The 16,276-nt window shown below is 44.0% G+C and overlaps 1 protein-coding gene across 8 annotated transcripts in view; it reads right to left on the bottom strand.

Moving 5' to 3' along the window:
- The window catches only part of Abcc5 (ATP binding cassette subfamily C member 5), a 94,032-nt gene that overhangs the window by 33,301 nt on the left and 44,455 nt on the right, over nucleotides 1-16,276 (bottom strand). For all 8 annotated transcript variants that reach the window (XM_042259073.2, XM_006987769.4, XM_042259075.2 and 5 more), the window contains 6 exons: nucleotides 15,654-15,725; nucleotides 9,784-9,908; nucleotides 9,588-9,660; nucleotides 4,117-4,320; nucleotides 3,026-3,169; nucleotides 439-541 (listed from right to left, as the gene is read on the bottom strand). In XM_042259073.2, the coding sequence (XP_042115007.1) occupies nucleotides 439-541; nucleotides 3,026-3,169; nucleotides 4,117-4,320; nucleotides 9,588-9,660; nucleotides 9,784-9,908; nucleotides 15,654-15,725 (721 nt within the window). The remainder of the gene's footprint in view (nucleotides 1-438; nucleotides 542-3,025; nucleotides 3,170-4,116; nucleotides 4,321-9,587; nucleotides 9,661-9,783; nucleotides 9,909-15,653; nucleotides 15,726-16,276) is intronic.

The following is a 16,276-nucleotide window of genomic DNA, read 5'->3' as shown; positions in this document are numbered from 1 at the left end:
TGAGACTCCTGAGACCCAGGAGAGGAAGTCCCAGCAGAAGAACTGCCGCCTGTGAGTCCTCTAGAGCTCTGCAAACAGCACCAGGACCAGGCAGCAAGCTTCCTGGGCTGGCGCAGACTGGGGATGAGGCACGCTGGACACCCAGCTACAACTGGGATTTCAATTCAAGGCCAGAGGTGACTGGAAGGAAGGCAGGCTCACTCAGGATGACTCAGCTGTAATTACCCACAACTGACTCCACCCTTTGCCTGCAGAAAAGGCAAAGGACCAAAGGTTATCTGACTTCCCTTGCTGGGGCACACCCAGGGCCCTCACGTAATATGACCTTGGAACTTCGTTATTTTAGAAGTGTGACACACAATGGCATCAAACACCATCCATCTCCACACGGCATTATTCCTGATAAATGACCAACAGAACTCTCACAAATGTGCTTACCTTCCTCTGTCTTCACTGCCTTCTCCTTCTTCACTGAGCCTGGTTTGGGGCCCTTGTCTTGGGATTTCTTCTGTGAACCACTAGCTTCCTTTTTTGAATTAATCTAATAACATTAAAAAAAAAAATCTCCAGTCACACAATGTTCCTTCAGATCAATGTCTACAGGAGATCTACTAGAGGACCCTTCATTGAGCTAGTAATACAAATAAAAGACACAACCAAGTTCTTACTTCCTTTTGACACCAGGTTTCTGTGTCTAGCCCACACTGACCCTGGTCTACTCAGGATCCCAGGCCAGACACCATGCCTGGCACACCTACGTTCTTAAGAAAGCCACCTACAATAATCTACACGAATTTCTCGTACTAACTCAACCCCTTCACTCTTTTGGGATTCAGGTTCCTACCCTGTTAGTCCACTGACTTCTCCACTAAGCCGTTCAGGACCTAGCCTGCAAACCCAGGCAGGCGTACTAGATTATTCTTCAATTTGCCCCAGTGATTAAGTAGCACTGAAGACACTTCCATTCCTACCTGTGACCTGCCACATACTCACTCAGATCCAGAGATACCCCCATTTCCCTCTGCCACCACAGAAGAACCCCAAACTTCTCCGCTCGCTTGTGCGGGATCTCTGCGTTGTGGCCCCGACCCACGGCTGTCGATTCCTCTCTCATTTCACTACTTCCCATGGCTCCTACTCTCCGGCCCCACTTGACCGACCTCACACCATTCCTCAACCCCTGTCCAAGCTAAGTCCCCTCCTTGTTCCAATCTCAGTCACAGGCGTCCCTATTCAGATGGGTTTAAATATTACACCTTTTGAAGGCAATTTACACTCTCTGCAATAAAGCTCAGCTCCCTCAGCACTCCTGCAGCACGCTACAGTACCTGGTTAGAATTACCTGTGAGAGCACCAAAGCACCGACCGGCCTGCCCTACAGTATCTAACTGACGTCCTTCCAAGACAAGACGAGTCCCACACAGGGTGACTCTACTCAGCACCTACTGCCATAACTACCCAGAGCAGGGCACAGAGTTAATAAATCAGCAGTCATCAAACTGAATCTGAGGCAGAAAACAAAAACATCACCAACAAAAAACCCTATTTAATGCCCCTTGCCAAGTTCCTGCTGCATCTTCAGAAAATTTCCTCCATACACGTCACTGAATTCAATTTTACATGATATGTCATATCCTCAGCAGGTTTACCAGTTAGACTTTCTAAACACACAGTGAAAATTTAAAAATATGAAATCTAGCTAGAGCTGTATCTGGATAAGCAGACAGGGCTCTGAATATATTCACTGCATGGCATGTTTAAAAAGATATTAGCATCTGTGGATCACTTCCTGGGGGAAGCAGATTACATAGTAATCAACACAACAACTATAAGTAACTGTGTGTCAGGGTCCACGTACCATGGGCACATGTGGAGGTCAGGGGACAACTTGGTGGCTTCTGGGAATTGAACTCAGGTGGCCAGGCTTACGAATCCAGTTCCATTATCCACTGCCATCCTGCTGGCCTCTTAAATGACAGTCAGGAAGCATGCTTCCCAGCTAACGTCCTAGCTGTTCAGTATCTATCTCTTGCTCCTTGGACAATTAGTTTCTCTCCGTCTGATTTCCCCCTCCAACTCTACAGTGAGGAGGCAACATCTGGGGAGTCCAAAGCTTCCCAGAAGTCATAGCAGATCATAAAACTTAAATCTGGATCAGAGTGTCTCTATAGATGTCACTGGTGATCCCAGGATGGCTAGAAGTTTACCAAACGGCCTAACAAATCAGTTATGGACAGTTGGCTGCGCTGCACGTGAAATCATAAAAGTGAAACGCTGAGGTAAGCCATGCGAGGGTCCCAGGAACATCCTTTCATTCTGCGTCAGTCTCAAAATAACCTGGCAAGCAACAAGACAGTTTGAACCCCAGCCTGAGTCACTCTCAGGACCCCAGAAAACTGGGACGCTGTCAGGAAGGAAGCATGGCCTCTGGGACTGCTCTACACGTGCCGTGTGCCCTAGCTTGGAGCCTGCGTGAAGGCATGGAAAGCTGGCCTCTGGGTGCTGCACAGGGGGTGGGTGGGCACAAATACCAAGAAACCTGGGATCAAACCATCCTTATCAGCAAGCTGCTCAACTCAGCTGGGCCTCAGCTTCCTCCTCTCCAAGGGAGAGAAAAACATGCCTGGCCGCACCATTCAAATAAAACATCTAATGGAATGAATGGTATCTAAAGGACTTAGCCCAGTAACCAGAGCACCTAAGTGTCAAATCAGGATCCAAGATACCATGGGTCACATCCAAATGTATGCAGCATTTCATTCCCTTCCCGACACCTTGAACACTGGTACATGCAGAGAGAGTCTCACACTGCTCTAGTCGAGGTTTAAGGAGCCGAGCTGAGACCACACACTAGCACACAGTCTCTAATTCTCACCCCTCCTCCTGCTCTCCCGCAGGTGAACACAGCACAGAAGTCTGGTCCTAGGACACCACGGCACACAGAGTTCAACTGAGCTCTTCCAGAGTAGGTGTCATGTCTCCCTCCCTGGGTAGAAACGAGACGTATAAACCCAGCAAACCTTACCTCAACAGGGGGTGTCTCTCCCAGCAACAGGTTATTAAAAATAGTGGCATAATCTCCATTCAGGTTCATCAGCTCCTCATGGGTGCCTCTTTCTGTGATACAGCCCTCTCTCATGAAGATCACTTCATCACAATCAACGAGGTACTGGAGACAAGGGCCAGGACAACATGGAATTGCTGATATTTATGCGAATACATTCCAACACCCAATCTTCACTGGATATGTCTTAACCAGAGATGGTTTGGCTGCCACTTGACAACTCCAGGATATTTCAGATTGTCAAAATGAGGGGGAGAGATACTCCTGGCATAGAGTGGACCAAGACCTGACTGCACGGAGCAGACCCCCCTATATCCCCCGCCCCGACCCCCACCACACAGAGTCGCCAGTCCTCAGTGTGAACAGTCTCAAGGCCGACAGCCTCTGCTTTAGTTTACTGCATCCTGTACACAGGCCAGATAGTAGTTCTTATGTGTTCTGAGGATGGAGCTGCACAAAATCCCATTAAATTTCAAATCCTGGCTGAGCATGGTGGCACAGGCCTTTATGCCAGGAGGAAGAGATGGCTGAGGCCAGCCTGGTCTACAAATCGAAAGCCAGGTCAGGGGTAGACCGTGAGACTCTGTCTCATATAAACTAACAATCAATTCAAATCCTTTCACTACATGCGGAAGGACACAGAATTTACGGGTTTTCTGAAGCAGAAGGGGAACCTGGGCCCCAGACTGAACTTGACTGCTCAGACAGCAACCGTGTGGAGCAGGACTCTGCGATGACTGCCTTCACAGAGGGCTGTGCTTGTCACCCACCGATGCCACCACGATGCTTTCTTCCAGACTAACGCGACCCAAACTCTACACCAGATGCTCTTCTCAGCCCTTCTACTTGCTGGTCTGCATGCAAAACCAGCAATTTTCAAGGACCCCCGGGTCGGATGGCCAACTGGAGTGCTGGTATTTGGTCAGAAGGCTCTTTGCCCAGGAGATGAAAACGGCAAACCCTAGGAACTGCTAATTGTCTCAGAGATACCTGGCCCACGCCCACCCCTGTACCAAGCGTACGTGAGCGGCCTAGGAGAGGATGTGCCGTACCTGTAACTGGTGTGTAACAAACAGAACCGTCTTAGACTTGAGGTGCTTCCGGATGGCACTGTTGAAGATGTGGTTGCCCACGTGGGCATCCAAGGCACTGAGGGGGTCATCCAGGATATAGATGCTCCTGTCACTATACAAGGCGCGGGCAAGGCTGATCCTCTGGCGCTGTCCACCACTCAGGTTGGCTCCTCGCTCTCCAATCTATGAACCCCAAAGCAAAGGGAAGCCTCTATCTTAAATCCAGAACAGTGCTTAATAGTCATCCCAGTCATCTTTTCTCTTCCTTAACCGAACTGACTCTTAAACTCCTGGCCTATATAAAGTGCCAGTGTGATCTTCCTAGGAACTGGGGGGTCTCAGCCCACAACCATCTAAGTACCAATCTGACCTACATGTGGCTTTGATACTGCCCACAGAAAGAGTTTTCTAAAACAAGAAGTTGACCATTCTTCATCCCTGCCTAAAACTCTTCAAGAACCCTGAAAGAATCTAAATAGTCAAATACAACCCCCCATACCCTGAGATTTGAAACAACGTGTACATTATGAACCTACATAACATCGTTTTTCTGCACTGTGCCTGCTTGACAGTGGTACCATCTCTTCTGGGAAACTCCTCCAACCTCCTCTGACTCATACCCACAGAAGGGGGCTCGTTTAATTTTGTGCCAATTTATCTGGGTCTCTTATCCCCTTAACTATAACTTCTTCTATTTACAAAATACTGTCCTGTTCCTTTACAGTCCCAATACCAGGCAACTACTGGCACACACCTGAGAGATAAGAATGCCATACTGAGAAAAGATACCAAGCCACATAGCTAAACATAGATAAGAATTATGGGTTAATTTAAGTGTAAGAGTTAACTAGTAATAAGCCTAGGGTATTGGCCAAGTATTTATAATTAATATAAGCCTCTGTGTGGTAATTGGGGAAGCAGCTGTTGGGTCTTTGGGAGTTGCTGGCAGGACAGAAACATTTATCTATGTGTAGCATCCAAACGTTTGACAAAAAAATTCCACATAAAACCTGAGAAAGCTTTTTTAAAAAAGGGTTCTAAACACACAAAAGAACAGAGTCAAGCATGGCTCCTTAGTAGTAGCATTTTCTTGGGTGGGCTCTGTTTGCTGGCAGTGAACAGAGGCATGGCTCCTTTAAGCCATGACTTCCTGGCTTGTGCTGGTGGCACAGATGGTTCCTTTGGGAAGTCCTGCTACCAAACTCTTAAATGGAGTTTATGAGTAGTCAGTGGCACACTACTCGGTGGCAGTGTGAACCCAGAAAGTCCTCGAGTTAGGGTGGCAAGTGTGGCTCTTGCCAGTACCTCTGCCATGAAGATAAGCGCTCACAGACCAAGGAGTTGGGTAGAGCCAGCCGCCAAAGCCACTGCTTTGGTCCTGGCCACGCCACTTAGCAGTTTAAAGACTCATGTGGTCAGCAAAAGATAAAGATATGCAGTAACCACCAATTCAGACAAAAAAAAATCTAAATGGTTTAGTGTGCTTAAAAATATACACAGGCTTGGGAGAAAGAAAAGAAACAGCATATACAGTTATAGATTTAAAACTACAGTTTTGGGGGGTAGGCTGGGGGGAAGGTGGGGAAAGGGAGAGGGAGAACAAGAGAATCCGTGGCTGATATGTAAAATTAAATTAAATTATAAAATAAAAAAATAAATAAAACTACAGTTTTAAAATAATAATGTCCTTAAAGGGGGAGTAAAATAACATTAAATAAAAAAGCCACCTAAAGATGGAAAATACACAGATACTGTGTATTTTGGATACTGTATCTGGATACTGTATATCTGGATACTGTATGTTATTGTGTTGTCTTTGAATTTTTTGACTGCTGAGGAAGAAGCAATAGCTGCTAAGAGACATTTGATTATACATGCTGCTGCATTAAACCAACCTATATATTTTTGAAAATGTCTTGACTTCAAAATGGAAGTCAAAAGACATGTTACTTTGGAAAAGAGGTTCTGCTTTTATTTACATTAAAAATAAAAGGCTGTGGATTTGTTAAAAGTTAAAGAAAATCAGGTTTGATCAAGGAAGACCCCCTGAAATCCTGACTACAGGCATAAAATATAAACAAAAAAGAACTACAAGACACGTGATGTATATTTTACCTGCTCAAACATAAAACAAAACAAAAAAAAATCATCTTTGGCTGATTTACGTACAATGTACAGTTTATACTTGTATTAATACAGATATGTATGTTACCTTTAAAACTTTATGTATTTTCAGAGCAAGGGGACCAGACACCAATGAGAACAGATGGCCTAGTGATCCAGCATCTCAGAGTGCCTGTTACAGTCTCCTCAGAATTCTGCATCCACAACAACTTCAAGGCTGCTGGCTGAGATATCCAGCCTCACAGAATACTCCAGTCAGGATTTGATCTAAACTTTCTCAGGGTCCCCCAAAGATCACCAGCACCCCAATCAGCAACTCTAGAGAACTTTTATCCCTAAAAGATGGATTATGGATGTTTATTATCATTTAAGGGGGGTTGGTTACAAGTTATTGCTGGTAATGGTCAGAAAAAACCTGAACAAAGGAGATAAGATTCAAAAATCTCTTTCTAAAAAGAGTGGAGGGGGAGGTATGATATAGAAATTATAAGATAAAAGGGTAGATTATTGAATATACTTTTAAACCAAAAAAGCAACTACTAGTCTAAATATTTTACATTGGTATGAATTTTTATATATTGATACAAATTTGAGGTTATGTTTGTTAAAATCTACTGTATCTATGTTTCTACTCTTGTTTGGAGTATTGTGCTTAACAGTTCATTTAAAAATATAATGTATAATTAAGAAATACAGATTAATAGTCAAACTTATAGTCATATTAGATTTTCTAGGTATACAAAGATATATTTCAGATAGGTAGGTAATCTTCAAACACTTCAAAGACCTACAGAATATGGCATTTAAAGTGTTTTAATAACTTAGTCTTTTCATGGCAGTGAGACACGTCTGCTCCTGGTATCACCAATGCACTCCAGGAAAGAAGATGGGCATTGAAGAAACTCCATATGGAGTTTGCTTTCTTTATGGCAAAAGCTAGCCATGTGGGTAAAAAAACTGCCCTTGCCTCAACTACTGACAGTTACTGTTCAAACTGGACCAGCAGGACACACAAAAAAGTGACTACCAAGTTTTGCCAAGATGGGGTAGAGCAGTCCTTCAAAAATGCTGCTTCACAGATAAGTCTGTCAGGTATTCTCAGCCTATAGGCCAGGGATGGATGCCCCAGCATTACAGAGGAACTTTGAGTGACTGTCCAGGCAGCCAGCTATTTCTGTCATTTCTTAGTTTTGGAAGTTATTTGCTCTGCACTTCCTGTTTACTCAGGATATTATATCCTTCTCACATCTCTGATGGAGTTGAAGATTAAGTTTTCCTTGTTGCCAAATTCAGAAAAGTCACTCACAAAAGAGGTGTAAAGTATATAAGGTTGAGAGACATAAAAGGATAGTTTTGGGTTGGTAATATAAGTTAGGATAGAAAGTGAATTAGGTATTAACACTTTGGACTCACCAGGATAGGAGAGAAAATGGAGTATTTTCTCTAATTTTGCCAAACACAAATAGACTAGATATTGTAACTATAATTCTTACTTGATAAATGTTTTTGTTGTATATAATCTTACTATGTTAAAGTTAAAACTGCCTGTTTTTTATTTAGACAAAAAAGAGGAAAATGCTGTGGAATATTCCTTTACACTGTATGAATATATGTCACTGTGACTGGTTTAATAAACAAGCTGCCTGGCCAATAGCTGAACAGGATACAGTTAGGAGGGAAAGTCAAACTAAGTATGATGGGATGAGGAAGGGCAGAGTCATAGGAGTTGCAAGAGAAGCAAGATGAGAATGCCATACTGAGAAAAGGTGACTAAACATAGATAAGAATTATGGGTTAATTTAAGTGTAAGAGTTAGCTAGTAATAAGCCTGAGGTATTGGCCGAGCATTTATAATTAATATAAGCCTCTATGTGGTAATTTGGGAAGTGGCTGCCAGGTATTTGGGAGTTGCTGGTGGGACAGAAATGTCCATCTACACCTGACAAATGCTGCTATGTGAACAAATGAATAATCTAATCATCAAATGGCACTTGATTTTCTATTGGTTTTTAAATGTCATTTTTAGGGAAAAAAAAAAAACCAAAAGCAAAACATGCTATCAATCAGAGGTTCTCAAACTTGGTATGTACCAGAATTATCTGCAGAGCTTATTAAAACAGAAAAACAAATTGTTCAGGAATATAACATAACAATGCGCATTTCTAACAAGCTTCCAAGTGATGCTGATGCCCCTGATCTGGAGACCAAGATTTGAAAACTTAGGAATTAATTAAATCATTACCAAATCTGGTATGAGGGTTTAACTGAAGTCAGCTCACCAAAGAAGCAGACACAGAGCCTGCTCAGGACAGAGGAGAGAGATTTATTCGAAGGCTCTCCTTATCTAGTGGAAGGCAGATGGACCGTGGGAAAGAAGCTCCACATGCACTTGTTTGACTTGCAGTTTAAAAAATATTTACTCAAGTCTTTCCACCACCCTGCCTCTCAAAGGGGTCTTATGGTGATGTTCTATTTGTGCTGAAATGTGATTTTGTGTGTTAATAAATAAAGTTGCCTGGGGGTCAGAGCTAATAGCAAGTCATAGCAGAAGTCTGGCAGTGGTAGCACACGCCCTTAATCACACGACAGACAGATCTCTGTGTGTTCAAGGATACAGCCAGCATGGAAACATACACCTTTAATCTCAATACCAACCATAGAAGACCTGGAGGTCTGTATAGATGGGAAGTGACGAGGAGGTCATGTGGTTGGGTTTACAACCAATGAGAAGGCAGAACAGAAAGCCAATAAAAAGACAGATACACAGGAAGTAGGTCTCTTTTGGAGGGGAAGGATGGCAGCGGCAGGAAGGGTAAGAAGGCGGTTTTTAGTCTCAGCTCTCAGCTGCTGCTCTGACCTCTTGGGCTTTTAACTCTGCATTTGGCTCTGTGTTTCTTATTTAATAAGACTGTTACATCTACAGGATCTCACAATACAATCTTGGAACTTGCTATGTAGGCTGACTTCTACCTGCCTCTGCTTCCCAAGTTCTAACATTAAAGGCATGTACCATCATGCCCTGCTAAAAAATATTTAAACAGAGTAAAAACAAAACTATTTGGAATGTGAATGGGATATGCTTAAGATCTGCATGTATCTAGGTATATTCACTAGTATTTAGGTATGTAAATACCTAGAACAGGCAGTATTGATATTCTTGTGCTGATCAACAAATGCATTACTAACATAGGTTCATGAAAGCAAAACTCTCTGTGTGGTTCTTTCCTGGGAGATACCCTCCCAGGAAGGGATTCTGGCATGTCCTTGCAAAGTTCTCCAAAGCCCCTCCCTGCTACGGTGGCCTGTCAGGGGCAGAAGGCTTGTACCTCAGTCAGGTCGCTGTTCGGGAGAATGGCCAAGTCAGGCCGCAGGCAGCAGCTATTCAACACTGAGTTGTACCTGAAGGACACAAAGTGACAGAGAATCAGGGACGTGGTGACAGACAAAGCCCACGGATGGGGACTGCTTTCTCTCACATACGGCCAAAGGAAAGATGACGGAAACCAAACGTGTCTGTCTTACCTTTCTTCATCAAATTCCTTGCCAAAGAGAATGTTGTCTCTCAGAGTGGCATTGAGAATCCAAGCCTGCTGGGCCACATAAGCAAAGGTCCCACTGATTGCAATGCTGCCCTCCAGAAGTGTCATCTAGGGAGACAGACAGCATCCAGTAGTGAGTCCAAACACTGCCCGAAGCCACTGGACAATACTTCACACTCTCAGTGGTGACTAAAAGATTCTAAAGCTTTGGCCACTTCTAGGATTTCTTTCAACTTACCTCCAAGACCACCCTGTTCTAAAGAAAGCTACAGCAACAAAGAAAAAATTATCCTTACTTATGTGAGACAGCAACCCACGGCTGCTTCATACTCTAAGTTATTCACTACGAAAGTACAACCGCAATGGCTAATCTTGGTTGTCAACTTGACCACATCTGGAATACCTAACACGCAAACAGCTGGGCACACCTGTGAGGGATTTTCTTGATTGGAACATTTGCTACGGGAGGACCCACCCCATGCTGGGCACTCAAGCGGGGCAGCCCACATGAACAGACATGAAGAAAGCAGCTTTGACTTTTTGCCTGCACTCTTGTTGGGAAGTCTGTATCTCCCATTGCTGAGACACTCCTTCACTGGTATTAGGACCTATTTCTCTGAGATTCTAAAACAGACAGAAAACGAGCTAGGACATCCAGCCTTCTAGACTGAACAACCACCAGATTCTTGGCCTTTCTTTGGGGACAATCATTGTTGAAGTAGTGAGATCTCAGTCTGTAAACTACTCTAATAAACCCCATGTGTGTATGTGTGTGTACATGTCACTGGTATACACACCTGAGAAATGTCACTATGTGAACAAATCAATCATTAAATGGTACCTGGTTATCTGTTGTATATATACTTGTTTACTCTCTGTTGTATATACATTTATTCTATCAGTTCTGTTCTTCTAGAGAACCAAAACTGATATAGACTGTGGTACCATGAATGATTTTAGAGAAACAGAACTGTAAGGATGAATTTTTAAGTACCGGGAGTAGGTTTTCCAACCACTCCAGTTGTTGAAGCCTCCCCTAGAAGTATAGAAAACACTAACGATCTACGGCGTGAACTACTTTAAGAGTTTATCAAGATAAATACATCTGGTTATCCCAATTCACCTACTGTAAGGAGCAAGGAATTCAGTGAAACAATATATAAGTAACCCTTTTGATAACTTGTGGGGGAAGTTAGGAAAATAATGATGCTTCTAGCATCTCTGGGTAAACTGAAAAAGGATAGAATTAACCAACTCGTAGCATCTCAAGATGTGGTGCAAAGGAAAAGAATGAACTCAGTCAAACAACCAACTGGCTCCAGATTCGAACAGTCTAAAGGTTTCTAAGTGTACCCTGAAAGAGAATCAGAAGCCACAGAGTTGTGGGAAATCAAGCCACAACCTTTATTATAAGACTGACTAAATTACAATGAAATCTAAGCCTCAGACTTGGAGGCTACCCATAGTTAAAGGGCACTGACTGGTAAGGAATGGGATCCTGTAGCTTGGATAGAGATGTGTAGAGGGACCCTACTGAGGCTGAGAACTTTGAACCCTCAGGTTCTGAAGGATGTGTCTCACCTGAGGAAGCAGTCTCTCCATCCTCAGCAGAGGATGCATCCGCACCTCTACCCCTGCAGTACTGTACTTCCCACCTCTGCCTGAGGAATTAATCCTTCATTGTCTGCAGAATGCCCAATGCCCTTCACTGAAGGAGGTATCCGGGAATTGTAGAGGAGATAGAAAACGTACTCCATGAGGAGGTGCACTACACTACTGAAGAGTTTGATGAATTTGTTCATTCATTCATTCAGAAGTCTGGGGAATACATGTGGGGATGGATTTTTAAGGGTGTGGGATAATGGTGGAACATAAAACTAGATCAGGTAGAGTTTTTCAATATGGACTGACTGACGGAGATTCTAGGTTTGATAAGGGAGTTTAAAAAGGGTGCCAAAAGTTCATTCAATTGGTTGTCTGAGGCTAGAGATGCAGAGATGCCTGACATCCCTTCACTTACTGTTGATGAAGGGAATGTGAAGGCCCAGGAAATTGCAATGCTAGAGTTCTATGCTGTGTAAAAGCTAATCCTCCACAATGGGAAGGCCCAGAAGGCATGCCCAGCACTAATGCTATAGATACAAAATGAGAGGGGTGTTAGGTCCAAAGTGCACCCACGGCACTGCTGGTGACAGGTGACAATGTCCAGCAGACTTTGGCCAGGTAAACAGAGGAATTTCCCTTAAATCAACAGGAGCCTTCCTTAATCTGTCCTCCAAGGTCAGCTACCTCAGACGAGAGCATCTAGCTCAAGGTCATGTCAACCTGACAGCCTGTATCAGCAAAAAGACTCCCACCCTGCTGACTGTCATAGAAAATCTGCTTTTCAGGCATTTTGCCCTTCTCTCTGTCACCCACCCCCACAGCGTTGGCAGTTTGGTTCCCAATAAAGCCTTTCTTTCTACCCACGAAGCGGTCTAGTTCAGTCAGCTCACGGTGCCCCTGCTTATGGGGGCATCTGCACACTTGAAGAGCTTTCTGACCACTGGTTTCTTTGTGGCACACTTTAGGAGAGGCTGCAGTTCAAATGGATGAGATGAATGCAATGGGCTGATTGGGCCAGGAGTAACAGGGGCCACCTGGAAACACTGAATCACCAGGTAAGGTGACTGTAGTTACCATAATGGCGGCCCAAGCAAAGCAATGTGCAGAATAGCCTGACCTGTAATGGGCAGCACAGGCAAAGTGACGTTTATGGTGGCACTATTCATATGGATTCTTCAGTCTCCAAGAAAGACATAAATATTATTATGTTTTTGTCTGATCTGCATAAGCAGAAAAATCCCCCAAACAAATAAAGCCTACATTTGATTATAGCAATAGGGAATCTCAGTCCATGGACCAATTTCCATGGTCCACACTTGAGCCAGTTTGCAAACCCAGGACCCTGAGAATGAAGAACAGTCAGGTCTTTCATTGGTCAAGATCCTTGAGGAAATACCCAAGAGTTTTCCTGTCAGACTTTCTCCCATCTTTCCCCAGAGGGAACCTGTGGCCTTTTCCAAGGCAAACCATACACTGGAGGAAAAAGAAATAGTCAGACTTTGCAGGTGTATTGGATACTGGTTCTGACTGAAACTGATTCTGAAAGACCACAAGAAACATTGTGGCCATCCAGTTGAAGTAAGGGCTTTGGAGGTTGGGGACTGATGGAGTCTTGGCTAGTATCCGGGTTACAGTTGGACTAGTGGATCCCCAAACTCATCTTGTAGTTATTTCCCAGTCCCACAATGTGTGGTTGGGATGGGTACCATTAGAAAGTGACAGAATCCCCATAATTTTCTATGACCAACGGAGTGACAGCTATTCTGGCTGGGAAGGTCACACGGAACATACTGGAGTTGCCTCTGCCTGGAACAGTGACCCAAAATCAGCACTGCACCCCTGGAGGTGGGTTGGGATGGGTACCATTAGACCAGGCATTCCTCAAAGGATATTGCCACCTATTTTAAAATCTATAGTTGGAGGTTGTCCATGGGATAGTTACAGCATGGTATCAAAATTACCACCTAGTTATTGGTTTTTCTGTGGCAAGTAAGCATGACATGAGGAGGTGTGCCTGTGTTGGGCTGACACGGGGTAGACTTGCAGGGGGTAATCTTGGTTGTCAGCTCAACTACACTGGAGTCAACCAGAACCCAAGCAGCTGGAAGGGATTCTTGACTGGATCATTTGATGTGGAGAGACTCACTCTATATCTGAATCACTTGAGGGCTGGAGACCCACCCTAGATCCGGCCTCCACCTTCTGGGGGTAGCCCACGTAAAAGGACATGGAATAGGGAAACTTTTACACTTTGCCTGCTTGCCCTCACTGTTAGCAAGTTCACTCATCCTGCTGCTGAGGCATCACTTTGCTGGTGTTAAAACCCACTTCAGGATTCCAATGTACACGAAGACCACTGAGACATCCAGCCTGGTGGAATGAAGAACTAGATTTTTATTTCCACTGGGAGACAGCCATTGTTGAACTAGCCAGAAGGAACACAGCCTGTCAGCCATTCTAACAAATCTCTTTTATATTCATACATACATATATACATATATATTATGAATATATATATACATACATATTCATTCTATCAGTTCTGTTCCTCTAGAGAACCCTGACTAATACAACAAGCAAGAAGGCCCTTTTTTGAAGTTCCCTGGGGAGGGTGTCATAAAAATTTACAGCTAGAGCCCACCTCAAGGTGAAGGTGGCCAACTTATCTATATGATTCATCCAAGATGTTGACTAGACCAGCTCCTTCTGTGAAGTGAGGGCCAGAGAGGAAAGAGAATTCCAGGTTAGATATCAACTGATGTGAACAGCATCCAAATAATGATTATGAATCTTCCTTCCAACATGAAGAGGCTACATGATGAGCCATGGCTTTGATGTGTTTTCTATCACAGCTGGATATGAATGGATTCAGCAGTTTTATCATGGTTCCTTTTGATACCAACAGTAGACTTCTTTTTGAGTTAAGGATGCTGAAGCTGTGAAGCTGTCTCATTAATCCATGTGTGGAGTATCTGACCAATAAGCTTTTCCTGGTGAACACCATCACATGTAGTGTGCGTATGCAGGCATACCTGTCTACTAACTGACAAGCAATCTGCTATGCACAAAAATGTTAGGAAATCTAGCTCTCCTGGCTGCTCGCAGCAACGCTGTCAGCTAAGAGTTAAACTATAAAGAAAGGGTAGGCAGAGGGGCTGACCGGCATTACCAGCCTACATATCAGACAGGCTGCCAGGATTTGATCTACAAAAGCCAAAACCCACTTGGTTTAAGCTTATCCACTGCCCAGTCACTCCCCGCCCCTGAAAACGCAGCATCTTGCCAGTGTTAAGTAGCTCTTTGAAAATGACCTTTCCTACTCCCACAGACCCAGCCTCATCACAGGTCCTCACATCTGGCTGATTATGAGAAACCACCTATCAGGCTTTTTCTTTTTTATACTAAGACCCATAGCTGGGCCTAAGGACCAGAAAAAGCAGAATACAGTCCCGTGCTCTAGGAGGACCACAGCACAATATGATGGCTGGTACCACATAAGACAAGGAAATTATCGCCAATATAGAGGTCTCACTGTCTTCAACACAGATGACTGTTTCAGAAGACCTCACCTGTCAGGACGTAGTAGTAACAACTGCATGCCTATACTCATGGCATCGAAGTAAGCTGGTTAAATCTTCTTTAAAGGCACGCAGGTACCTGGTTTTCCCTGATTATTGGGTTGCACACACTCAGAGAACCTAGGCTCACCCTTTCCCCCTCCCTCAGTGATCAGGGCACCTGCAAGGCCTCTACATTTTTCACTGGTTGTCTCATGATGTACTTGTGTGTCTAGACGACTGAGCCTCTCTCTGGACATGCACGAACTCCCCGAAGGAGTAACAATGGCCGAGTTCAGGCTGAGGATCAAGGGGGAGTGGGCTTCTGAATCCAATCCTGGCAGCCCCCTTACACACTCTGCTGCAGAGGGAGGGGTCTGGTCATCTCCCCTCTTTGCTGCTTCATCCCTAGCACACCCACAGCACCCAACAGCTACTTCTGCAATAGTAAAAGGCACAGGGACCGAAGGATGCCAGCTGCCACATCTCTTAGCCACTCATCAGGTATCTATTATGCCCTTCCAGACACAAGGCTGATAAAGGTGGCTAAATTAAGGGGCACAGCATAGACCACCATCTCTTTATTTCCACTGCTACTGACTCTTCAGCAGTTGCGTTTCTTTTTCCTGAGATGTCTGCCAAGCAGAGCCCAAGAAAGAAGTAGAAAATACCAAGGAAATAAAACTCTTACCTGGCCTAAGATGGCTGAAATGAGAGAAGTTTTTCCACTTCCCACACTGCCACAGATTCCAACCAGTTTGCCCTGGACAAAGCACAGAGAGAGGGACATCAAGAGACTACCAGCCACTCGTCCCACAACCGCCAACCAGCCCGTCAATCCCGGGACAGCGAAGCCTTTGGGAAGATTAACTGCCACACACATCATGGTACACCAGTCACCTTTAGAAAGTATTAGCCTTTCACCAACTTTAAGTAACTGAAGTTTTTTTTTTTTTTTTTTTTTAATTGTTGTTTTCCCAAGGCAGGACTCTTTAAAATTATTTTATTGTAATTATTCTCCATAATTTATGTTCAGTAAAGAACTATATGTATTATATCCCATTAAAATATAATTTTGATTTATTGTTTTATTTGTTGGTTTTGCTTTGTTTTATTTTTTTAAGTTTTTTATTTATATTTTTATGTATGAGTGCTCTGCCTGCTGGCAAAGGGCATCTGATCTTATGATAGATGGTTGTGAGCCGCCATGTGGTTACCGAGAATTGAACTCAGGACCTCTGGAAGAGCAGCCAGTGCTCTTAACTGCTGAGCCATCTCTCCAGCCTTGCTTTGTTTTTTCAAGGCAGGGTTTCT

This window comes from Peromyscus maniculatus, chromosome 12 (assembly GCF_049852395.1).
Source record: "Peromyscus maniculatus bairdii isolate BWxNUB_F1_BW_parent chromosome 12, HU_Pman_BW_mat_3.1, whole genome shotgun sequence".
In the NCBI taxonomy this organism is placed as follows: domain Eukaryota; kingdom Metazoa; phylum Chordata; class Mammalia; order Rodentia; family Cricetidae; genus Peromyscus; species Peromyscus maniculatus.
This window is presented reverse-complemented; position numbering and strand designations above follow the sequence as displayed.